Source organism: Hyperolius riggenbachi, chromosome 1 (genome assembly GCF_040937935.1).
Source record: "Hyperolius riggenbachi isolate aHypRig1 chromosome 1, aHypRig1.pri, whole genome shotgun sequence".
Taxonomy (NCBI): Eukaryota; Metazoa; Chordata; class Amphibia; order Anura; family Hyperoliidae; genus Hyperolius; species Hyperolius riggenbachi.
In genome coordinates this window covers 379,745,628-379,770,820 of record NC_090646.1, presented here as the reverse complement: position 1 = coordinate 379,770,820, position 25,193 = coordinate 379,745,628, and the positions used below count along the sequence as shown (strand labels likewise).

Here is a 25,193-nt window from a genome sequence, read left to right as displayed (position 1 = left end):
CTTTAATGATGCAAACTAGAATGAGAGGCACTCCTCTATTCTCCATACTGCACTATGGTGCGGAAGTCGGTGGTTATAGGAGAAACACATTATTAACTAATTCAAGTTTACCCACTTTTGACTTTGATTGCCAAAAACCAAAGGTAAGCTATCATCCTCCCTCCAAATCGGTTGTAAATTGGCGTCGCTAAAAGCATGTCCGATCGATTCTACCAATTTCAGCCCGACACAGGTCTTATGTATTGATCGCACATACTGCAAGATGTCAGGGCCGACATGCTTGATCAGGTGTATGGCCGTAATGGGTTGTGAATCCAATCAACCATGCCACGTAAATCATATGAAGTCCCCCAGCAGTGTGCTCAGACAATAGCAATTGTAAAAAGCAGCAGTGGAAAAGGAAAAGGCAGCACTGCAATGTGGTCAGGTTCAAAATGCTTTTTTATTCCAAAACATGGCACAGAGAAAGCAATTGGTTATGATGGGAACACAGACAGTGGCATGTGAGCAGATCTTTTTTTCTGGGCACCCATCCCACTGTCTGACATTTCACTTAACCTATTGCTTCTGTTTGTCCGGTTCTGGAATAAAAAGGATTTTGAACTTGACCACGTTGCAGTGCCGCCTGTTCCTTTTCCACAGCTACTTACAACTGGTGTCAGAATCTTAAAGAGGAACTCCAGTGAAAATAATGTAGTAAAAAAAGTGCTTCATTTTTTACCATAATTATGTATAAATGATTTAGTCAGTGTTTGCTCATTGTAAAATCTTTCCTCTCCCAGATTCACATTCTGACATTTATTACATGGTGACATTGTTACTGTGGGCAGGTTATTTAGCTGTTTCTAGCTGCTCTGTCTGTTACAGACAGCTAATAACAGCTATTTCCTGTCTCTGAACATTGTTACATTGTGGCAGTTTGCCAGCAGTACCACGGTATTCAGAGCCTCTTGTGGGAGGGGTTTCAGCACAAAATCAGTCACACAGCGCCCCCTGATGGTCTGTTTGTGAAAATCATTGTCTTTCTCATGTAAAATGGGGTATCAGCTACTGATTGGGAAAAAGTTCAATTCTTGGTTGGAGTTTCTCTTTAAAGGTAACAGTTGGGAGTCGGGACATTAGGAAAAGCTTGATAAAAGTATTATTTAGAAATGTATAAACTCAAAAAAATTAACAAATATTGATGAACATTTCAAGTTTTGTTTCTGCTACGACTTGAAGTTTAAAGTACATCTGCGATGACAGCTGCCATATATGATAATATTGATCTTATAGATCCAGGGCGATGATCTATATTTTTTGGCTCAAATTTTAGTGTCTATAGCTGCCATATTGATTTCTTTTTCTTATGTTACAACTTCCTTGAATGTTATGATTCCTCCACACTAAAGCTGGGAACTTGCTGTTGGCTGGCAGACAACTGAATTCCAAGTTTAGCTGCCTGCGTATTACTTTGTCAGGTAAACTAATGGCACAGTAAACACAGAAGCAGCTGTCCCATGCAGCATCCCAGAGCAGCAAGCATTCCGCTATGACCTAAAGCCTCCCACTGTTATGAATGTGAACACTTACAATTTGTACTCACAGCGTGTTTACAGTGCAGTTTCAAAAGGAAAGTCTATTTCCTCTTGACACATCTCTGGCTACTTTGTAACTATTCCGTAACCTTTTACTAAAATGCTTGCATGCTGCTCTGATTCTTCCAAACAATTGAATTAAAGCACCACTGGGTACCAGAGATGGATAAAGATGTAACAGGGTCCTAGGCAAGATAGGAGATTTTGGGCTTCCTTGTGGTCCTTCTGGCAAGCTGCAGTGGAGAGAGGTCGGAGAAGGTGGCAGACCGTCCCCTTGACACACACTAGCCCTAAGCACCTGCTTAGCTTGCCTGGTGGATGCTCCTGCTCTGCTAACATCAGTTAGTCACAAGCAAGCATGCAGCTAGTGGAGTATGAAAGGTCAGAGTCCACGCTTATCAAAAACTGGGGTCAAATTGCAACTTTGCAAAAACACAATTGCTGCATAGACAATAGAAGTCAGTGGAGATTTGCATTTCAGGGTCACACTTTCGAAAACTGGATTTGCATTTTCATCTGCATGAAAAAAATGTACATCTCATTGACAGTCATTAGCTACCGTGGTAAAATGTACATGTTTAAATGCAGATGTGTGAGGAAAAATTGTATGCGGAAAAAGGTGCATTTTTCACATGATCAAGGGTGAAGATTTGTTACATGAATCAATCTTTAAAGATTGCGTTGAGTGGTAGTTTAGGAACAACCGTTGTACAGACACGCTGTTGTCAGCTGTACTTCAGAGTGACTGTGTATGGCAGCTGTGTCTGGAAGCATTCTGCTCTTGCAAATGCAACATAGAAAACATCACCTAACACACCACCAACCAGACAGCAGGAGGACAAGGTTCAGTAACTCCAGATAGAATGACGTTTAGCTGAATTGCCTGTGTCTGGAATCGTTTGTTTAATAAAGATTGGACTTCTTAAACCTTACAGTGGAGCAGACTTACCTCTTGCTGTTTCCTGTTAAATAACCCCACCTTAAGAAGTAGGCCTTTGTAGTTAAAAGACCTCTGATTGCACTGATGGCAATAAAGGTGCTGCTTCGCCAGGGCTCACTGAATAATCAGTATTTTGTCATTGTGACAGAGACCACTCATTCCCAATCATGAATGTACAAAAAAGCCTTAGGCCATGTTCACAATGACCCTTGTGCTGCATTCCCAGTGACAGCAGGAATGCAACGCAATGGAACGGAAAAAGGGCCCCGCTTTTTACCCACATGTTGTATTGCATACATTGAAGCACATAGTCAATGAAAAGTGTGCTTCACTGTAACCGTTAACGTGTGTTTTGAGGTAACGCATTGTATGCAGTATGCTACCATGCCACACTCTGTTACACTGCAATGCACCCGCTGCACTGTAATCAGCACATGGGTGTTGCAGTAATTGAGCACTTCATGAAAAAATTAGAAAAAATTTGACTCTTGAAACGAATACAAAAATACAGGAAGTTTGAAGATTCATTGTAATCCTTTGCTTGAATAAGCAAACACTGCATAATTAAGTCATATAGGCTGAAGCTCTTCTGTCAAGCAAATCACTGTTCACGCAAGGTATCGTGAGTAACCAGATTTTATTAATAAAAATCAGTTAAAACCGTACTTTTTGCAATGAATGGCAACTGGTCAAATCGCTGAAATGATCTCTCCTCAGCTGAGTTATCGGACTGAATGTTCAAACCAAATGACAGGAAAATAATTGAAGTCAGTAGGAATACATCATATATCCATGTCTCGTTATTTCTGGTGCATCCGTAGGAGCTTGGCCAGAATGTCACAGCTAAACTAACCAGCTAGTACGATACCTGTGTACATAGCCTTTGCTCTCCCTCCCCTTGGACAGACTTCAGATCCCAGAGAAAATGAACTCTTATGGCTAAATGAGTTCATTCGAGGCAGCTCATGTTTCCAAAGAAAAAGGAGTTCAGCTAGTTACTATTGTTCAGCACAGGTCTACACAGCGGTCTGACAAACAAAGGACTAACCCTTTCCTAGACAGGACCCTGTAGCAGCAGATAGTACCAGCACCAATGCGCTGCGTTAATACATACCAAACATGCATTATTCTTATGAGGCTCACACACTTGCATTATTTATTAGCGTTATACAGTTTGTAGATTTCTTGTCTACTTTACAGTGTGTAATTAATGTACATTGAATTTAATCAGATAGCGGTATTATTATATGCCTCATGTAGCCAGTATGAGCTATCACCTGCCAGGATGTGTTATTCGCATTACAATAATATTCATTAATCTTAAAACGGGCCAGAGATTTCACTTTGCCTCACATGTAGGATGCAAATATTGGCTTTTGTATTAATAGGGCTGAGTGCCGAAAGATTTGTGTAAAAGATGAATTTGCTGATCTGTTTTTGAGAATATTAAGACAGGAGGTTCCCAAGTGCTGTGTGTTTCTAGTATTTAAAGCCCAGTCCTCTGTGCTTTCTCTATTCCCCTCCCTCCTCTCACATACTCTTGCATTAAGAGATGACTGTCTCAGTTTCCACTCAAGCAGTTTGAGCACATGCAGGATCTCATTGTGCTGGCATCTGAAACGCGGCATCAGGCTCCCAGTGGACTCTTCTGTTAGGATTGCATCTGCTCCAGGAGTAATGCTTTCACACGTGAATAATCCACCTCATACAAGAGTTTCTCTCATCGTCTTCCCTGGATTGCATTAAGAGGAGAATGCCACAGTCGGAAAGAGTTACAGCCTGGTGTTATTTGTGGAGTTATTGAGGGAAGCGTCTACCTGTGAACCAGGAGTAATGCTTTTTGTTTTCCTTGATGGCTTGGTAAAACATTAGGGTTGGTGGTTTCCAACCAGGAGGAGACCCTAATGCACCGCCGGTTAAAAAGTACACTCTGATGGTGTAAAGAGATGAGACCGGATGATATCAACCCGCGTACTGGACTGGTGGTGGCCTTGGTGAGCATATTTCTTGTGTTTGGTTTCATGTTTACTGTTTCTGGGTTCAAAGGGGAGACTTTGGGATCCATCCCACTAATTGCAATAGGGCCAGCCATTTTTCTACCTGGAGTGGCAGCTATAACTCTAGCCAGGAGGACAGATGGCTGTACAAAATGGCCTTACAAATATTGTACTTGCTGCTGCAAAAAGGGCAGAGATAAGGAGAACGTGGAACTTTTGAAGACTCCGTCAGACAAGGGCAGTTCTAATGAACTGGACAAAAAATCTAAACCAAAGGAAAAGGGAGAGGACGGTGAGTCGAAGAAAATCACCACCATAGAGGATTCCAAGATTGTCCCTGAGAAGGAAGATGGAGATGCGGGGCAGAAGTGCCTGGACCAATGCTATGCTAAAAATTCTCTACCTGGAGGGGTGGAAAACCACAATAATTGTTCTGTTTTTGATAAAAAGATCACAGCGGATAGAATAGTTTACACTGTTACAGAGGAGAAAATTACACTGGATCCTAGAGACAGTGATGCAGGTGCCTATTCACAAGGAGGGGACAATTCTTATAACAGGTATTGCTGTTATGTAAAACCAACTGAAGTGACCTGGGACCAAGAGACCATTGTATAATCCCTAATAAATAATGATTATGCACATGTACACATAAGAATGTGTTTGCACTGCATGACAGATCCAAGCCCTGCTGAATACAATGCGGGTCCTTAAAACTGGCAATCTCCTGCTGAAGGTGTGCATTTTTGCAGATCCCTATTTCTGGGTTCTTGGGTCAAATGGTTCCTTTTTTTGTGATAGTTCTGGTCAAACACAGTGCCTTGATTTGGAGCTGGGAATGCATAACAGTGAACATGACTGATCACCAGTAGGACAACATGCAGGCAATAACAGCTAACAGCTCAGGCAAACTTTCCTACAAACTGATGTCACACTAACATTCTGAATACTAATGTCTGTGGGTTGCTCTCTAGCAAGTTGCTGCAACAACACTTTCTTTTTTCTAAGTCATGTATGACCTAAAATATTATGTTACGTGTGGAGAAACAGGTACCCATTTACCTTCCTGGATACTCAGTATGTTTCAGTTTAGCACTGCAGTTATTGGCTACTACTACATGTCTGCTGATAAATAGCATAATCCATTACCTTACTAATAGAATTATCCTTTCAACTAATAGGATGCCGCTGCTGCTAATTATCATGACTCTATGATAAATATTCTTTTTAAATGGGAACTATTGTCAGAGTACAGCTTTTAAATTGTTTTGCAAAGTGCAATATTGCTTACAGTGCAATTTGGGGTATATATATATATATATATATATATATATATATATATATATATATATATATATATATTCTACTTTTACTCTTCATCAGTCTCCAGCCTTGATTCTTCACTATCATTTTGTGGCATGTCTGTGTGGTGGGGCTGATTTCTGTACACTAGAACAAAAAATATTGAGCTATTGTCCACAGGAACCAATGTTTATTATTAAAATGGAACACGGAAGCATACTGGTTGCTATGGGAAACAGTCCCATAGTTCCTCATTCTAATCACTTTTATAAATAAGCACCAGATTCTACAAACTCCTGAACTGTGCAAATTACCACATATTAAAAACTGACGATGGTAGTTGCCATTGATATGCTGATGCAAGATAGCATTAAGAGCTTCCATATCCTTTTATTTGTATGACGTTTTCCTTACTAGGAATAAAATATGCATTCTTAATGATTATTAACTATGTACTTCTAACCTATAAATTGTTTGTAACATTAGGACCTTTAATAAACAGTCCAGTATACTGCTTGCATATACCTTACTATAGTACCTGCTCTGGTTATTTCATATTTTGATGAGTCCTGTTTTTTTTTTAACTGCTGTGTGTTACTGTTGAAATATGCTGGGGTGTGTGAGTGGCACTTAATATAGAACATAGGTTCCTGTTATTCATATAGGATAGATTGGGTGAACATTTCCAATATACTGCCTTCACCTCTTCCCTCCTTGAAGGTCTTGTTAAATAAATTGTTTCTCAGTCCTCTGGCTATGAAAAGATTAACGTTGAAAAGTTGACTAAGGTTTCCGATATTAAAAGGCTAAAGTTCAGCTTTGCCCACCTCACTTTGAGAAAGCGAGAGAACTGCGGTGAAATTGAGTGACCTTCAAGACTGGTGTGTTTAAATGGGAACTATGTAACGATGTGTGCTTCATTTTCAGGGAATCTGGCGACCAATTATAAGCCAAAAATAAAATGCCACAGCAGTAGCGAATGCAACCTCAGCAGGATACGTGTGATTTTGCAAAAATACCGCTAAATAATTTAAACAGATATTGTTAAGCTATATATTTATATATGTGCAGAGTGGAAACGTGTAAATTTGCAGAGCAGCCAATGAAGTCTTAGCCTAGATTTGCTAGACCAATCACAGCTTGTTGCTGAGTCTCTGCTCTGGGTAATGTACACAAGTATCACAGTCATTTCAACTCTCTCAGTCTCTGTAAACTATGGATTAGAATTATGTGTACAGCATGTACTAGAAAATAGCTAAAACATTTCAAACTGATCTTATGGAAGCCTAGAAGCATGCTGCAGGAAAGCTAATGTTCCTTAGGTTAGTAATTGGAGGTTGAAATGCTCAATATGAGTTTAAAAGTACCGATAAACTACAGTTCACTTCCCTTTCCCCGCACTACTTGCCAAAAACATCCGTAGTCCCCACATGGGACTCGTCAGCTCCTTTCCTCGCTCCTACATGCCTTCATCATTTGTAGCTAGGTTGCAGTTGCTGCAGGAAGGAGTCCCCCATCTCTTCTATGGTAGCTGTGTACAGAGTGTGGGACTTGTTTGTCGAAAAAAATGCCCCATGTATACTTACTTTTTATTGTACTACTGAAAAGATGGAGGCTCGCTGTTTGCTGCATCAGCTGCAGCCTGGCTGGCAGTAATAGTTTGGAGGATTTGGGGAATGTAGGTGGTTAGAAGAATTAGAAACTTTCACTGTATGAGCTACCACTGAACTTTTTTAGCAGAACCAGCAAACAAGCAAATAGACATGAAGTAGTTGTGCTGTGGCAGCTCATGTCTTGTGCCTTCTCTTCCCAGCTTAATATTATGATAATACTGCTTCATAAAGTGATGTTATGGCTTCATACGTTGCTGCAGCTCCGCTCTCTCCTCTTCACTCTGCATGCACTAGCAATGTTTTGGGCCCCAACGCATGTAATTTGACATCGGGGCCTTACAGAGGAACGCTGGTGCATGCTGCCAGGCTGCAGAACAAGGAAGAGAGAGCTGAACCATGGCAATGTAAGTATGTGCATGCTGTGCTGTTGCTCTCATTAGGGCTTGGGAGTCACAGGCTGGCCACAACCCGTGGTGGTGGTGGTGGGTCGGTAAGGCTAGTTACGCCCCCGGTTTCAACTTGTAACGTATGTACGTGTAATAATATTAGATGTTTCATTTTGGTGTGTAACTTTGGGAGCACCGGCTTAAAGTAAACCTCTAGACTACAAATCTACTCAGCAGCACTGAAAAGGCTTGGTGTTTCACAGCATCAGAACTTTGTTTTTCTTACCTAAGGCTCATTTTTAGCTGCACAGAAGCCAAGCTCCACCCTATCAAAGAAATCTGCCTGGGCATTTTACTCCTGATGCTGTGCAAAGCATGATGGGATTTCTGATGTTGTTGTTCTCGTTGCCTAGCGCGCGCAGCTGGGAGGGATGATCAGGACACAGGACAGTTGGAACTGTGTCTCGTGAGTGTCACCTCCTTTCAGCCAAAAAGATGGCTGCCCCATAAAAACACAAACATTTGCCTGTTCTTTTAAAACAGAGTGGATAAGAGATTATATTACAGTACCTATCTATTTTAATTAACATAACTAATGTAACTTAATGACAGTATGTTCGTTTAGGCTGAAGTTCCCCTTTGAGTAGAAGTAAACTCATGAGATAAACAATTGTTTTGTATCCTCCTACTCTTAAAAATAATTTTTGGATATCCCACAGTTTTATATTATTTTTAAAAACCTAAACAAGATTCATTGTTTTGACTCAGCTCAATAACAAAGTCTGCCCCATGTCTCAGAGTGCTAAAATATATGAACTATTGGCCCTTTTTTTTATCAATTTCTTACCTCAGAAGCCCTAATTCTCTGTCAGGAAAGTGTTTTCTGGGTGTAATTCCTTATCAGTGAGGGATGCTTTAGTCCAACTGGGTACCACTGGAGTGAAGCTGTCAGTTGCATGACTGAATATTAACTCTTTCAGGCAGAGAAAGAATAAAAGGAACACTGCATATTTATTTGTGTCCTTTCCACTGTGCATACACATGTTTATCTCAGCATGTCGAATGGCACTTAAAGTGGACCTGAACTCTTGCACAGGACTGAAAAAATACATAGAGAAATGCACCCTGTATGTATTTAGAAAGTTTATCCTGGTTAATTCCCCCTCATTTGTGTCTAATCACAGGTTGTAATCTGATCTCTCCCCTGTGTCACATGACTGCCTATGGCAGATATGGCAGAAAAGGCCATTTGAAAGCACATGAGGTTAACAATATGTCTGCTTCCATAAATAGGAATTAGAAACAGTGAAGATTTATTTTAGGATTTGTATCATCTGTAACAAAGAAATGTTTTTTGTTTAAAGGTTATTGAGCTGTTGTGTATCTTTAAGAGCAGAGAGGAAGTTCTGATATCAGGTCTGCTTTAAGGTTCCATTTAAGGTGACTCTACCATAAACAGATATACATAAGAAACTGCATGGGAATGTGGAGTCTGAGTCAGTTACATCCGTTTACTTTCTCAGCTCAGAGGCGATAGCTTACTGTCATCTGGAACAATTGGTAATTACTCCAGGTGACAGCTTTAGAAAAGACTGCTGTATAAGCACACTGCTTGGCTACAGGTAAGCTGCCTGTTCAGCTCTATGGAGAAAAGAGAGAGGGGCAAGCAGCAGATCAGTGGACAGCACCTGATGCAGAGAAAAATCATAAAAGACAAGACTGCTCTTTTATCTTTTGTCATATTTGCTATGATCCGGCATGGGCCAAGCAATGGTTACAAGCCTTTGCCACTTTATTACCATTTGTAAAATCTTGTCAGTTGTCACCTAATAACAATCAATTTTTAAAGTGAAACTCTGCTTTATTTTAAATTTTTGTGGCCATATAGCCCCACAGAACTTTTTGTAATTTAGTGTTAAGTATCTTTCAATTTCAATTTCGCAGCACACGGTACATTTCCAAAACTGACTAATGCTGAAATAGTACTTCTCTGCAAACAATGACTTGTAGATATTACTAAGACATGAAAATTCCAGTTATATGCATATATTACCAACGACAGGAAGGAACCACAGTCTTGTCAATGGACAGGAAGGTACTGTATTCAATGCAGTAACAAACGTGCAGAAACCAACAGGAAGGTACTATATTCAATGTAGTAACCAACGTGCCGTAACCAACAGGAAGGTACTATATTCAATGTAGTAACCAACATGTGCCGTTCCTTGCTTACAACGACACATGATGTGGAATAAAATACAAAATATGAATTAGTCGTTATAGCCTCATATACTCTACATATCCTTGTACTGTAATGCTTCGCCATTATAGTCCACTCATTACAGTGCTCCTAGTCAGAATGCCGCTCTGCTATAGTATCCTCCATTATAATGCTGCCAGTTATAGTGTCCTGTTATAGTGCTCCTACCACAGACCTCCCCTTATATTGCTTCCTCCAATAATGTCCCCTCTTATAGTCCCCTCAGTTAAGATCCATCCCTTATGTCTACTGCTATAGCTTCTGGCTACTGTCAGCAAATGTCCCCCCCTTATAATGCCCTCTGTTACCCTTTTATAGTATCCCCAGTTAGTGTCTTGCTAACACATTTCCTTTTTGCCCCCCAGTTAGTGTGTGTCTCTCCTCCCCATATTACCCCCTGATATAGTGCCTCAGTTTCTTCTGCAACCCTATCGCACTCTTATTACAGCGGCCTTGTTCCTGCTCCACCTAAGAGCTGGAAGTTGGTCATGAATGATGCTGTATTTACCTCTCTGAGCTGTTTTACCTAGCATTAAGATAACTTCTCCTCTCCTCTTCCCAGCTCCTGACCTCTGACCCTCAGCCATTAGAAAAAGATTCCGATCCCCCATCCGGCTCCCTGTGATAACAGTTTACTGCTTTACTTCAATGACTGCCACACCATATTCCTTGAAATTGACATAGTCATAGAGTCCGTGTGCTGCTGCCATGCAGCTACACGGTAGAGCCAAGGTGGTTACTACGGTCTGCAGAGACTGTAATGCAAGTGTGCTAAGTGCAGATGTGAGATGTAGTGGAAGTAGCAGGTAACATATGTTGCAAGGCAATGTCAGACTCCCTCATAGCTCTAAACCAGGCAAGCAGAATTGTTTCTCAGTAGAAGGTAGCGCCTACACAACTGCAAGTCCATGCAATGGGTGCAAATCAATACAATGGGTGCAAGTCACAGTTCAAAACTCGTGGATCTGCTGTATAGGATCTCATCACTACGTGGATCACCCCCACCACACCGCAAGGTTCCAGACTCACCAGATAGTAGGACCTAAACTAGGCCAAGATGCACATCGGGACACTTAGGGCCGTCCCTCACCGCCTCTGGATAGTCCACTTGCCCACAGATCATAGACTCTGATGCTTGCCACCATGCATGTCAACAGAATTCCTCAAAAAAAAAATCTCCACATAGTGTAAAACCGTAGCTTTATTAAAAATATAAAAAGCAATTGCACTTACAATCTGATGACTTGTAATAGGGCACAGAGTTTTAGGACAAGCTCTCCCCCGTTAGGCTGGGCCCCGGCTGTTGTCGTATGTTCCCTGCCATGCTGAGGGCGATATCCGTGCATGCTGCGGTCACCTCTCCCGGTCAGGACGCCGTTCCATCTGCCCACGCCTGTCTAGGATCTCTCTCACTTCCGTGCCTAAGCCCGACATGTTTCGTCACAAGGACTCATCAGGAGCTCCTTTTTATTAGCAATATTAGGGATTCTGGTGTAGCGCTATCTCTGCATTTATCAAGCAGAATTGTTTATTGCATGTACCATGTGCTCAGTGGCATAGCAATAGGGGATGCAGAGGCTGTGACTGCAGCAAGGCCCCTGGACCAGAGGGGCCCTCCTTCATCTATCCTATCAGCTTTTCATTGGTGCTTTGCTGGTAATGAACACCTCTATGAGTGCATTGCATAGTGGTAATCCTTAACTGTTTCCTTACTCTGATTACACCTCTCAGACACTGCAGCTGTCTTTGGTAGGTTTTGAGGATTCATATCATTTAAGTGCTTGGGGCCCCATGTAAAATGCACACTGGGGCCCCAAGCTCCCCTCAATTAGACCACTGCGTGTGCTTTGTTTATAAATGACTAATTGCCAAGAACCATGCTATGTATGTGTCCATCCTATTATTACATCATCATTATTTTGGGGGTGGGAGGGGGTAGAGAGAGAGGTGTTACAGCCAATCACCTTACAGATATATTTTTGGCTGGGAAAGGGAACTGGAACAGTCAGAAGAATTCTGACTAGGCTTGTAGTCAGATTTCAGTATTGGGACTGAAGATAGCCTTGTCAACGGCCACCCTATGTGCACATTATATTCACAAATACATAATATATGAAAATAAAACCATTACCCCACAGTGGAGAAATAATGTATAAATATACAAAATGCATAAAGATCTGCAACATAGGCAGAATACAGAAAGCCCTCAAAAATGCATCCTCAGAAGCAACAAAAAAGGACAATCTGCATCACAATAATTTTGGATTTGTAACTCCACCAGTAGATGCTACAATTTTATACTATAGTACAACAAGAGAAATGTGTGCATCAACCAAGTTTAACCCTAACAAATCTGGCTTTGCAAATTTGGCCTAATTAGCTTATCACAAGACATTGCTCATGCAAATATGCATTTGCTTTCGCATGCCAAAATATGCAGGGTCTAAAGCTAACACCGCAAAGCGGTTGCCCTGCGGGGATTAGTACATGCTACAATTATATACTATCAGGCCTCACTTATCTCTGGGCACTATTATCAGCAGATCCAGGGCTGTATTTGGGCATAGGGCATCTAGGCAAAGGCTCAAAGCACCCTGTAGTGTACAATGCACAATGCTGCACCTTCTGTATTAACCCGTTAGCAGCTCGTTCAAACAAAATGTTTGGTTTGAAAGCTGCTGGTGCAGTGTTAGCCTCTGTCCCCATATCTCATTTGGCTGCCCAGCGCAGCCAAACAAATGTGTGGCAGTAAGCAGTTCCGGGCGGCTTCTTCTCTTCCTCAACCGGTGGCTTTAAATTTCCATCAGGTCCTCTTGGTTCCTCTCACATCATGTGACATGTGATCACGATCCAGGAAACTGTAATGTAAACTTTTGTTTTTCTAACACGTACAGATAGCTATGTGTATTTGGCAATAGGCAAGTGAACACATTGGGAAGTGCAGTGCCATATGTGGAGCCATGTAGCATATCCTTTACAGCAGACTATGATCTGCTCCGGGCAAATTTCTGACCTGCTTGGTGCTGAACAACAACATGTGACACCATTCCCCTCTTACTTCCCAACATTCACATGCACACTCTGTGGAAAGGGAACGAAAGAGGTTAAAGGATAAAATATGTGAAAAAAAGAAGAGAAACGGTGGGGGGGGAGCAGGCATATACTATCACCTATCCTGATGCCCACCGCTCCCCACATTCTCCTCTGTAGCCCCCCTATCATACTTGAAAGCCCCCCAGGATCCTTTTTTAAGTCGCCGGAGTTGGGCTTACTGGACAGGTGCTGGCCGGGCTGTGCGCATCCTACAGCGGGTGCCCATGGTCTGGAGCGTGCTGCGCATGCGTATGAGGTCACTACGTCATGTGCATTATATCATGCATGCGCAGAGCGCAGATGCTACATGGCTCCACATATGGCACTTCACAATGTGTTCATTTGCCTAATACACATAGCTATCTGTACATGTTAGAAAAACAAAAGATTATATTACAAAACTGAAAACATTAGCCCTATTGTGTTTGCTTTTAAAAGGGAATGCTTTAAATTATATTGGATGCGTTAGATAGCAGCGAAACCACAATAGAGCTAGTTCATGCTATTAATCAATTGATTTTGTGCAGTTATGGAATGTCATTATTTATTATTGTGGCACAGTTTTCCTACATATGGAACACAAGTAACAGAAAATAATGTGGAAGGGGAACTTTCCATTCTCAAGAAAAATCTAGTCACACTAACACATGGCAAACCTACTGAAGAAGGGTTCCACCAAGGGTAGATAGCCTCCTAACTGTGCAATCTCCACATTTTGAGGTTCATACATTACCAGTTACAAGATTACAGCCTCCTAAAATCCCAGCTGTCCCAAATGTATTAGCCACACGGAACTCTGATTAGGATGTCTTAACCTCCCTGGCGGTATGATTCCTTCTGATTTTAGGGTCTAAAAGCGGTACAATTTTTTCAAGTGCTTTTAGACCCTAAAATCATGAAAACATCATACCAGGAGCTGCAGTTTTCCCTCCGTCTTCCAGGTGGCACTGTAACCCTAAAGTGAGATTGCCGGCTGTCGTCATGATGACAGACAGTGATCTCACCAGGGGAAGAATAATGGTGGTCGACGTCGGGAGGTGAGTTGAAACGCCCACTGCGCTCATTGCTCTGCATAGAGCCACCGGCGGCTACCCTGAGTGTAGGTCGGGGTTACCGCTCTGAGCTGCAGTTTTCCCCCCGACTGTAGCTCGAGGTTACCGCCAAGGAGGTTAAAAGGAACCCAAAGTGTAAGTCCTATGGAAGCTGCCATATTTATTTCCTTTTAAAGGGGAACTGAAGAGAGAGGTATATGGAGGCTGCCATGTTTATTTCCTTTTAAGCAATACCAGTTGCCTGGCAGCCCTGCTGGTCTATTTCTCTGCAGTAGTATCTGAATAACACCAGAAACAAGCATGCAGCTAGTCTTGTCAGATCTGACTTTAAAGTCTGAAACATCTGATCTGCTGCATGCTTGTTCAGGGGCTATGGCTAATAGTATTAGAGGCAGAGGATCAGCAGGGCTGCCAGGCAACTGTTATTGCTTAAAAGGAAATAAACATGGCAGCCTCCATATACCTCTCTCTTCAGTTCCCTTTTAAACAATACCAGCTGTCATGCATCCTTCTGATCATTCTGGTCTAAATCACACGTCTGAAGCAAACATGCAGCTAATCTTGTCAGATTTGTCATAGACATCTGATCTGCATGCTTGTTCAGGGTCTTTGGCTAAGGCAGAGGATCAGCAGGACAGACAGGCAATGTGCATTATTTAAAAGGAGATAAACATGTCAGCCACATGAGGTGAGAGGGATATGGAGGCTGCCATATTTATTTCCCTGTAAACAATGCCAGTTGCCTGGCAGCCCTGTTGATTGTATGGAATAAATAGTGTCTGAGTCAAAAGTAAACCCTGGAACAAGCAAATGGCTATTCCAGTAAAACCTGAGTCAGAGTACCGGATCTGCTGCCTGCTTGTTCAGGGTATATATGGCTAAACGTATTAGAGACACAGGATCAGGACTGTCAAGCAACTGGTATTGTTTAAAATGAAAGAAATATGGCAGCCTCTATATACCTCTCACCGCGGATTCCCTTTAAGCTACCTACAAATGCTAGATATTCCATAGTTGAGAAAATGATCTACCATCAGTATAAGTGTTCCATGACCAGGGCCGGGCTGAGGCAGAGGCGAGAGAGGCTCCAGCCTCAGGGTGCAGTGTAGGAGGGGGCGCACAACCCACTCAGCTATCATTCCCCTATTGTGTTTGAAGCAGAGAGAAATAAGAAAAGGGGTTACACTGACTGAATCTCGGCTCTGCCTGTTCAGTAAGCCAGCACCTATTCAATAGGAGACTTTGGGCAAATCTCCTTAACACTGCTACTGCCTATACAGCGCGTCCTAGTGGCTGCAGCTCTGGGGCTTTGAGTCCGCCAGGAGAAAAGCGCGATATAAATGTTCTGTGTCTATCTGTGTCTGACTGCAAGCCAGATAACTAGAGATTAAGGTGTTGGGGGCCCTGGGGCGCCTCTTAGACTAATAGCAATCAGTGTCGTGGCTGGGGTGCGAGGGATGGAGGGGCGCACTTTGGTGTCTCATCCTTGGGTGCTGGAGGACCTTGTCCCGGCTCTGTCCATGACACCATTAAAGGAGAACTGTAGTGAGAAGAATATGGAGGCTACCATATTTATTTCCTTTTAACCAGTTCTGCCTAGCTCAGAGGCAATCTGTACGAATATATTCGTTCAGCGGTGTTGCATATATACATATGCAGGTGGCTTGTTCCCCAGCACTATTACAGGGGATCAATTACGGAAGGGGAACGAGTGTTCCTCCGTGGTAACTGATCCCCTGTGAATGAATCAACATGCCTCCAATCATGAGGCATCTTGATTCATGCAAATGGAACTTCACAAAATGTAAAAAAGAAAAGATCAAGCACTTCCTGGTAACTTCCAGGATATTTCTTAGCGCCACCTAGTGGCCAAAAAGTAAAATTAAAGTAGAAAAAAAAACACATTACACATTTAAAGGAAACCAGAGACGGGGAAAAAAAAGTTTTATATATATCTGGGGCTTCCTCCAGCCCCATGCGCACGGATCACTCGCACGTGGCCGCCGTAGAGATACATGGACGGCGCACTTTTCTTGCACAGACTGGAGGAAGTTACAGGACCTAGTACCGGAGCTGCAGGCAGCGGAAGACAGAGACTTTTTTTTCCCGTCACTGGTACACTTTAATAAATCTTGATTAAACCCCCCTCCCCTGTAGCTTAAAAAAACACGTTAAAAAAAGACAGTTTTAAAAAAACAAAACATAAATAACCTTAGGGACTAAACTTTTTAAAATATTTATGTTGTGAGGTTATATCACTGTTATCTTTTGCCTATATGGGCTTGCAATTAGTGATGGAGGTAAAACTGAAAAAAATGCACCTTAATTATTTCCAAATAAAATATTGGGGCCATACATTGTACTAGGGAAATATTTTAAGCATTACAATAACCGGGACGAATGGGCAAATAAAATGTGTGGGTTTTACGCACAGTAGAATGTTTTATTTTAAAACGATAATGGCCAAAAACTGAGAAATCATTTTTTTTCCAATTTTTTTTTATTATTATTCCTGTTAAAATGCATTTAGATTAAAATGGCCCATATGCAATTAACCTTTTCTCCTGAGTTTTTTCCTAGGTGATATTTTCACACCTTGCCATAAAATGCCTTTTAAACCACCAGCAATCAAGAAAATACGCAAAATAAATGTGATCATACTTTTTCACAAACTTTTGCGTACCTTTTTAATTGTAAAGTGCTGCAATGTTATTTTTTTAGAGAAGATGAAAATTACCTCCCAGGAGATAACTCAGGTGAAAAAGGTAATTGCATATGGGCCAATAACTCTTAGCAAAATGTACCACCAAAAAAAGCCTAATAGGTGGCAAAAAAAAAACACAAGGTATAGATCGTTTTGTTGTGATAAGTAGTAGTAAAGTTATTGGCGAATGAATGGAAGGGGCAATGACGGGAAAATTGCTTCTGTCCTAGAGGTGAAAACATCTGCGCGCTAAAGTGGTTAAACAATACCAGTGGCCTGCCAGCCCTGCTGGTCGATTTGAATGCAGTAGTGTCTGAATAACATCAGAAGCAAACATGCAGCTAATCTTGTCAGATCTGACAATAATGTCAGAAACATCTGATTTGCTGCAGGCGCTTTTTCAAGGTGAAAGGCTAAAAGTATTAGGGACAGATGAAACCGGCGCTACCATAGAGGCAGAGGAGGCAGCTGCCCCAGGGCCCCAGAGCTTGTAGGGGCCCCCAGTGGCTACAAGAGGGAAAAAAAATTCAAATCGGCCTAGTTTTTGAGAAAATCGATTTTAAAATTTCAAAGGAAAAAAAATACACATTTAAAAACCTGCCAACTTTAATGGTTGATAGCAAATCCACCTTAAATGCTAGAAACCCTAAATTTGCAGGATATGTTAAGGAGATCATTAGGAATAAGAGGAAAAAACAATTTTTCAAAAAGACCTTATAGTTTTTGAGAAAATCGATTTTAAAGTTTCGAAGAAAAAAAGTATACTTTCAAATGCGGTAAATGTCATTTTTAGCAGCAAACCTAACGGTAGTGTAATTTTACATGCATCAAACGAAAGCGCAATAAATTTCCTGACAGGGTTTCCAGGGGGTCTATACACAGCCGCAGCGCTTTGGCCAGGGATCGCTATACAGCTGCAATATGGCTGTATGAAGATCCCTGGCATTTTTTCCTATTTTCCCAATTTTTTTTTATGTTTAGAGTGTGGGAATTTTTTTTTTTTTAAATTATGTGGGGTCCCCCCTCCTGAAACTTTTTAACCCCTTGTCCCCCATGCAGGCTGGGATAGCCAAAATGTGGAGCTCCGACCGATTGGGACTTCACACCCTGACTATACCAGCTGCAAAAAAAAAATCCCCTAATGCCGATTTTTGTTCCGGGGTATATGTTGGGGGGGCCCCCAGGTTTATTTTGCCCTGGAGCCCCATTGATGCTTAAACCGGCCTACAAGCCGGGTAACTAGTATTGCTTAAAAGGAAAAACATATGTCAGCCTCCATATCCCTCTTGCTTTAGTTGTCCTTTAGGAGATCCACCAAGTTGAACCACTAGATCACAAATGACAAATGAGTTCTGTTGCTTGGCGTATCCAGATTGGCCACTGCTTGTCATTGCTCCTCCCCTCTCCACAAAACGGGCTGTTCAGCCAGACAGCACTCATTCCTAAAAAAGATCATTCAAAGCTGATAACTATTGGCAAGGGTTCGAAACTAAGGCCTGGTGCACACCAGAGGAGTTTTTCTGAGCGTTTTGAGTTTTTAAATCTGCTGCTAATGTTATCCTATGTGTCTGTGCACACTGGAGCAATGAGGTTTTGTAAAAAACCCCATAGCATTACATTGGGAGGAACTTTTAGAGGTTTCAAAAGCTCTTCCCAATGTAATGCTATGGTTTTTTTTTACAAAACCTCATTGCTCCAGTGTGCACAGACACATAGGATAACATTAGCAGCAGATTTAAAAACTCAAAACGCTCAGAAAAACTCCTCTGGTGTGCACCAGGCCTGACTGTTAGTTACATTAACTTGTCAGGTTGATAGCTGGGCAGACTAAATGTGGCCACACAAAATACATTTTTTTTCAGATTGAGAATTCTAAATGATTTTTCTAATTGATTGAAACATTTAAAAAAATCATTCTAAACATATATAGCACGTCTGTTTATCTTTTTCCCAATTATGAAAAAAAAATCAAAAACTCAGAAAAAATTGCCTGGGTCTCTAAATCAAGGTATTTATAATCTATCCTATGCTGTACAATTTTCTGAAAAACTGATCAAAATTTTCTATCAAGGGTGATTGAAAAATATTGAGAAAAAAATAGAAATTTGATCGCATTTCTCAATTGAAAAAAAACCCAATACCTAATTGTTTTGATCAAATCCATTTTCTTGTATCTTGTGTGATCACTTTCAGCCACATCCAGTAAAGGTCTGTGGAAGTATACCCTTCCAGTAAAAAAAATGCTATAAACTAATATCAGTGCTGGATAAGTCTTTTTGTAGGTTATTGTTTGTAAACACGGCCTTTACACTTGACTTTGTAGCTATTTATTTTGTACAGCGCCATGGAAGATGTTGGTGCTTTATAAATCAATAACAAAAATAATAATAACTAGGAATTTTCTTTGCAAACATGGAGTCAGTTCAGACTGCCTAGAAATTCCCATCCTTGTGAATTGAGTGCACAGAGCAGGGGTCCTTGCATTTTCAACAGCTAGCTTAATCCAGTTATTAACAACACTTCTATCTGACAGTTTCTGCTAGGAGTAAGGCCCAGTGCACACCAAAACCGCTAGCAGATCTGCAAAACGCTAGCGGTTTTGGGAGCAGATTTCAGAGCGATTCTAGGCATGTTTAGAGCGGATTTCTTAACATGCCTAGAGGTTTTGGCTGCGTTTTTGTGTAGCAGATTACACAAATTGTTACAGTAAATGCTGTACTGAACAGCTTCTGTAACAAAAACGCCTGGCAAACCGCTCTGAAGTAGCGTTTTTCAGAGCGGTTTTTGTTTTTCCTATCCTTTACATTGAGGCAGAAACGCTTCTGCAAACCGCAAACATGCAGCAGGAGGCACGTTTGCGGTTTGCTACAATCCTCAAACTGCCAGTGTGCACCATCTCATTGAGATACATTAACAGAGCAGTTTGACAGGCGGATGCGGCCGGCGGATCGCATCAAAAACCGCTCGGTGTGCACTGGGCCTAACTGTGTTTTAAATGCACAAAAACCAAAGCAAGCATGCAGAAATATTTGTTTATTTTTTTAGCTACAGTACCTGGCTGTAGCTAAAAACATCCAACTGACTGGCAGGTTCTTCCAACCTCTTTCAGGTAAATCCACGAAGGACTCCTTAATTAAAGAAATAATCTTTGCTTGTCTTAAAAAATAAAACACATCGAAATGTGCATTCCTAAAACAGAAGGTACTTGTAATTTTTCAGCTTTATGAGTGCAAATATGCAAATCATCACTTTATGTCCCTAAAAGCCAGCCACACATCCAGCATTGCAGGTGTACAGTTTGTCTATAGCAGTGGTCCTCAAACTAAGGCCCGCGGGCCGAATGAGCCCCCCTGAGGCTTTTTTACCGGCCCCCACACACAAAATGTATTACGTATAGATGCAGTCAGCTACATCTTTAAATATTGGTGATCCACATATAGAATAGCAGTGCTGGCACCACCCATCCACAGGGAAGCCAGAAAGCAGTAATTTGCTGGTTTCCAATCAAATTCCACATCAGGTGACACTACTGTCCAATTAGACTGCAGGTTGTCACCTGCGTATGCTTCACTGTCTGGCCCGCAAAGACAACATTTTATGCATACTCCAGCCCCCCAGCAGTCTGAAGTATGTTGACCTGGCCCTCGACTCAAAACGTTTGGGGACCCCTGGTCTATAGCCTGGTAATTAAACAAAGCCATATTATTCCAGCTTGCATACAGCTATTTCGGACTGATTGTCCCTCATCACGTAGTATGAGAGCTTACCTACACAATCTGTTCACAGAATTCAAAATCTGTTGTCCCAAAATTTGTTGGTCAATCATTGGCCAATCAAAATGATTGACCAATTTCACTAGTGCAATCCGATTTCACCGGATCTCAAACGTCCCACTTGTTGCAATTCTTCTGTATTTCTCCTAGAATCCAGTAAAAAAAATCACAAAACGCAACTGCAGTAAAGTTGCATTGTAAAATCGCACTGCAATTGCATTTGCGGTTCAAAACAGCCCTTAGGGCTGAGCCACACTGTAGAGCGCTTTGTGAACCATCCATTCTGCATTTGCATTTTTAAAAACACACTCACGTTGACTTAAATTTAAATCACAGCAAAACTGGCACAATCGTGAAAAATTGCAATCGCTATGTCAATATATATAGGTCAATGGGAGTGTGTTTTTAAAGCCACACACGCAGTGTGGACGGATTGCAAAGTGCTCTGCAGTGTGGCTCAGCCCTTCGGGATTGTTCATTTAAAGGGACTCCGAGCTCAAAATAGAATAGAAAATGGTACTCACCTGGGGCTTTCTGCAGCCCAGTGTAGGTCTGGAGGTTCCACACTGGCGTCATGGCTCTTCTCCCGTGGTCTCCGCAGAAATGGCTGGCCGGCGGCTCCCGGCGACACTGGCCCCGAGTGTCGGGCTCCTCTTCCTCAAATGTCATTGCTGACGTCACCACGGTTTAATCGCGCATGCGCCGTACTGTCACGCCGGCCGCCGTGATGACGCAAGGCGTCCGGCGTGGTGACGTCAGCCATGACGTTTGAGGAAGAGGAGTCTGACACTCGAGGCCAGTGTCGCCGGGATCCGCCGGCCAGCCATTTCTGCGGAGACCATGGGAGAAGAGCCAGGATGCCGGCGTTGGACCTCCAGACCTACACTGGGCTGCAGAAAGCCCCAGGTGAGTACCATTTTCTATTCTATTTTGAGCTCGGAGTCCCTTTAAAGGGACACTTAAGTCAAACAAAAAAATATGAGTTTTACTCACCTGGGGCTTCCAATAGCCCCCTGCAGCTGTCCGGTGCCCTAGCCGTCTCCCTCCGATCCTCCTGGCCCCGCCGGCAGCCACTTCCTGTTTCGGTGACAGGAGCTGACAGGCTGGGGACGTGAGTGATTCTTCACGTTCCTGGCCATAATAGCGCCATCTATGCTGCTATAGCATATATCATACACCATATAGCAGCATAGAGAGTGCTAATGTGTCTGGGAACGCGAAGAATCACTCGTGTCCCCAGCCTGTCAGCTCCTGTCACCGAAACAGGAAGTGGCTGCCGGTGGGGACAGGAGGATCGGAGGGAGACGGCAAGGGTACCGGACAGCTGCAGGGGGCTATTGGAGGCCCAAGGTGAGTAAAACTCATTTTTTTTGTTTGACTTAAGTGTCCCTTTAAGGCTAAGTTCACAGTGCAGCATAATGGAGGCATTTTACCGCACACTGCAATAGTAAGTCTATGTGACATTCAGAATGTATCTGGTACAATGCGATCCAACTGACTACAGCATAAGAGAATGAGTCCCAAGACTCCAAACCCACTAGCATGGGTGGCACTACACTGGGGCCTGCTAGGACACAGCCCCCCATTCCCCTGCGAATTACTGTTTTCCCCTGAGTCCCCCCCCCTTCAGTAAAGAACAGCTAAAGTTTTCAGCAGCATACAGTGGACAGGATAGGGTCTGTGAAAAAACTCTCTGTGTTTCTCACCCTCCTGCCTCTTCCCCCTCCCCTTGCTTGTAGAGCTGTGAGACACAGGTTGGGGGCTGGAATGATTTGCCTGTGATCTGTTCACACATGAGCAGATTGCTAGCAAGGATTAAAACATGCCAGCAAACTAGCCAAGTACATCTTTAGCTTTTCTTCAATAATACAGTAGCTCCATCATTTGGGTCCTATCACTGCTGAACTAGTTAGCCTTAATTTTATCACCTGAGTTAGACAAAAAGAATCTAAAGCTCACCATACAAACATTGACTTTGATCACCCAAATGCCTAACAGCCGAAAAAAATGCCTAACAGGAAAAAAAATTGAAGCTGGAGCCACCACTGCCCATTAGGAGTTGGTATTATCTAAAAATTAGATGTGGTTACATGGGAGAGAATTGACTGCAGTGGAAATTAGCAAGTCTTCAGTTCCCAATAAACTAGCTGGTTCCATTGTTAATTTATCTTAGCCTTGGCCAAAAGCACTGCAACTTCAAAGATGTATGCATTATTAGAGTTGAGCCGAACCTCCGATTTTAGGCCGCGGAAGGTTCGGTTCGCGTTAAAGGTCGCGAATCGCAATAGACTTCAATGGGGAGGCGAACTTTGAAAAAAAAAAATTATGCTGGCCACAAAAGTGATGGAAAAGATGTTTCAAGGGGTCTAACACCTGGAGGGGGGCATGGCGGAGTGGGATACACGCCAAAAGTCCCCGGGAAAAATCTGGATTTGACGCAAAGCAGCGTTTTAAGGGCAGAAATCATATTGAATGCTAAATGACAGGCCTAAAGTGCTTTAAAACATCTTGCATGTGTATACATCAATCAGGTAGTGTAATTAAGGTACTGCTTCACACTGACACACCAAACTGTTCACTGAACAGAACAGGTATGCAGTGGCGGGTTCACTGAACAGAACAGGTATGCAGTGTCGGGTTCACTGAACAGAACAGGTATGCAGTGGCGGGTTCACTGAACAGAACAGGTATGCAGTGGCGGGTTTACTGAACAGAACAGGTATGCAGTGGCGGGTTCACTGAACAGAACAGGTATACAGTGGCGGGTTCACTGAACAGAACAGGTATGCAGTGGCGGGTTCACTGAACAGAACAGGTATACAGTGGCGGGTTCACTGAACAGAACAGGTATGCAGTGGCGGGTTCACTGAACAGAACAGGTATGCAATGGCGGGTTCACTGAACAGAACAGGTATACAGTGGCGGGTTCACTGAACAGAACAGGTATGCAGTGGCAGGTTCACTGAACAGTACAGGTATGCAGTGGCAGGTTCACTGAACAGGTATGCAGTGGTGGGTTCACAGTACAGGTATGCAGTGGTGGGTTCACAGAACAGGTATGCAGTGGTGGGTTCACAGTACAGGTATGCAGTGGTGGGTTCACAGAACAGGTATGCAGTGGTGGGTTCACAGTACAGGTATGCAGTGGTGGGTTCACAGAACAGGTATGCAGTGGCGGGTTCACTGAACAGGTATGCAGTGGTGGGTTCACAGAACAGGTATGCAGTGGTGGGTTCACAGAACAGGTATGCAGTGGTGGGTTCACAGTACAGGTATGCAGTGGTGGGTTCACAGAACAGGTATGCAGTGGTGGGTTCACAGAACAGGTATGCAGCCAGGGACAAGCTAAGCCTAACTAATCTTTCCCTATGAGAGAGAGTGTGCAGCAGCTCGCCCTACTCTCACTAATGCAGGCACACGAGTGACCGTAATGGTCGCCGCTGCCTGCCTTTTAGTAGGGGGGAGTGGCTCCAGGGGCTAGTGTAGCCTAATTGGCTACACTGTGCCTGCTGACTGTGATGTAGAGGGTCAAAGTTGACCCTCCATGGTGCATTATGGGGCGAACCGAACTTCCGCAAAGGTTCGCCTGCGGGACGCGAACGCGAACCACGGAAGTTCGCATGGGACCGTTCGCAGGCGAACCGTTCGGCCCAACTCTATGCATTATATGTTAGAAAGATCACTGAATTATCAGCATGCTAAACAATTACATATGCATAGTACAATAAACATAGATATCTACATTGTCCATGAAGTTCATCATCCTGGGCATCACTGCACCCCAGTTCAAAGGAAAGAAAAGCTAAAAATGCAGAAACTACCTCTCCGACTTGATTAAGGCATCATCTTCCTACCAGTGTTGCTTTTAAATTCTTGCCAAAGTCATTTTCACATCGAAAATGCTATTTTCAATTTAGAGAAATTGTCACAAAATTAGGCTTGGTTTACAAAAACGCAAAAAAACAATATTTTTACTGCAGAAATCGATATTTGTAATGCCAAAAGGCATGAAAAGTATGACAATGCACAAAAACAATGTTTTCACCATGACAATTTTTACCACAAAAATGCTGAAAATCAATATTTATACCCCCCCCCAAAAAAAAAATCTTTTTTATACAAAAAGCGTAAAAAATGCAAAAAGTAACAAAATTAATTTTCGATGGAGTTTACAATTGAAAATCCAATTTAACAATTTTCATGGAACTTAAAGAGACTCTGAAGCGAGAATAAATCTCGCCTCAGAGCTCATAGTTAGCAGGGGCATGTGTGCCCCTGCTAAAACGCCGCTATCCCACGGCTAAACGGGGGTCCCTTCACCCCCACCCCCCCCCCCCCGCAAAATCAACGACCAACTTGGTCGTAAATTTTGCTCTTCCTGGAGGCAGGGCTAACGGCTGCAGCCCTGCCTCTCAGCGCGTCTATCAGACGCGCATCACTGCCTCTCCCCCGCCCCTCTCAGTGAAGGAAGACTGAGAGGGGGAGAGGTGGAGGTA

General features: G+C 42.7%; 2 protein-coding genes across 9 annotated transcripts in view; both read left to right on the top strand.

Annotated features, from left to right (window-relative positions):
• The window catches only part of LOC137516318 (prostaglandin reductase 1-like), a 496,699-nt gene that overhangs the window by 56,644 nt on the left and 414,862 nt on the right, over positions 1-25,193 (top strand). The window lies entirely within an intron of this gene.
• Positions 4,066-5,813, top strand: TMEM215 (transmembrane protein 215). Its single transcript, XM_068271362.1, has one exon. It carries the CDS (start codon positions 4,464-4,466, stop codon positions 5,130-5,132), a length of 669 nt encoding a protein of 222 aa, XP_068127463.1. The 5' UTR covers positions 4,066-4,463; the 3' UTR covers positions 5,133-5,813.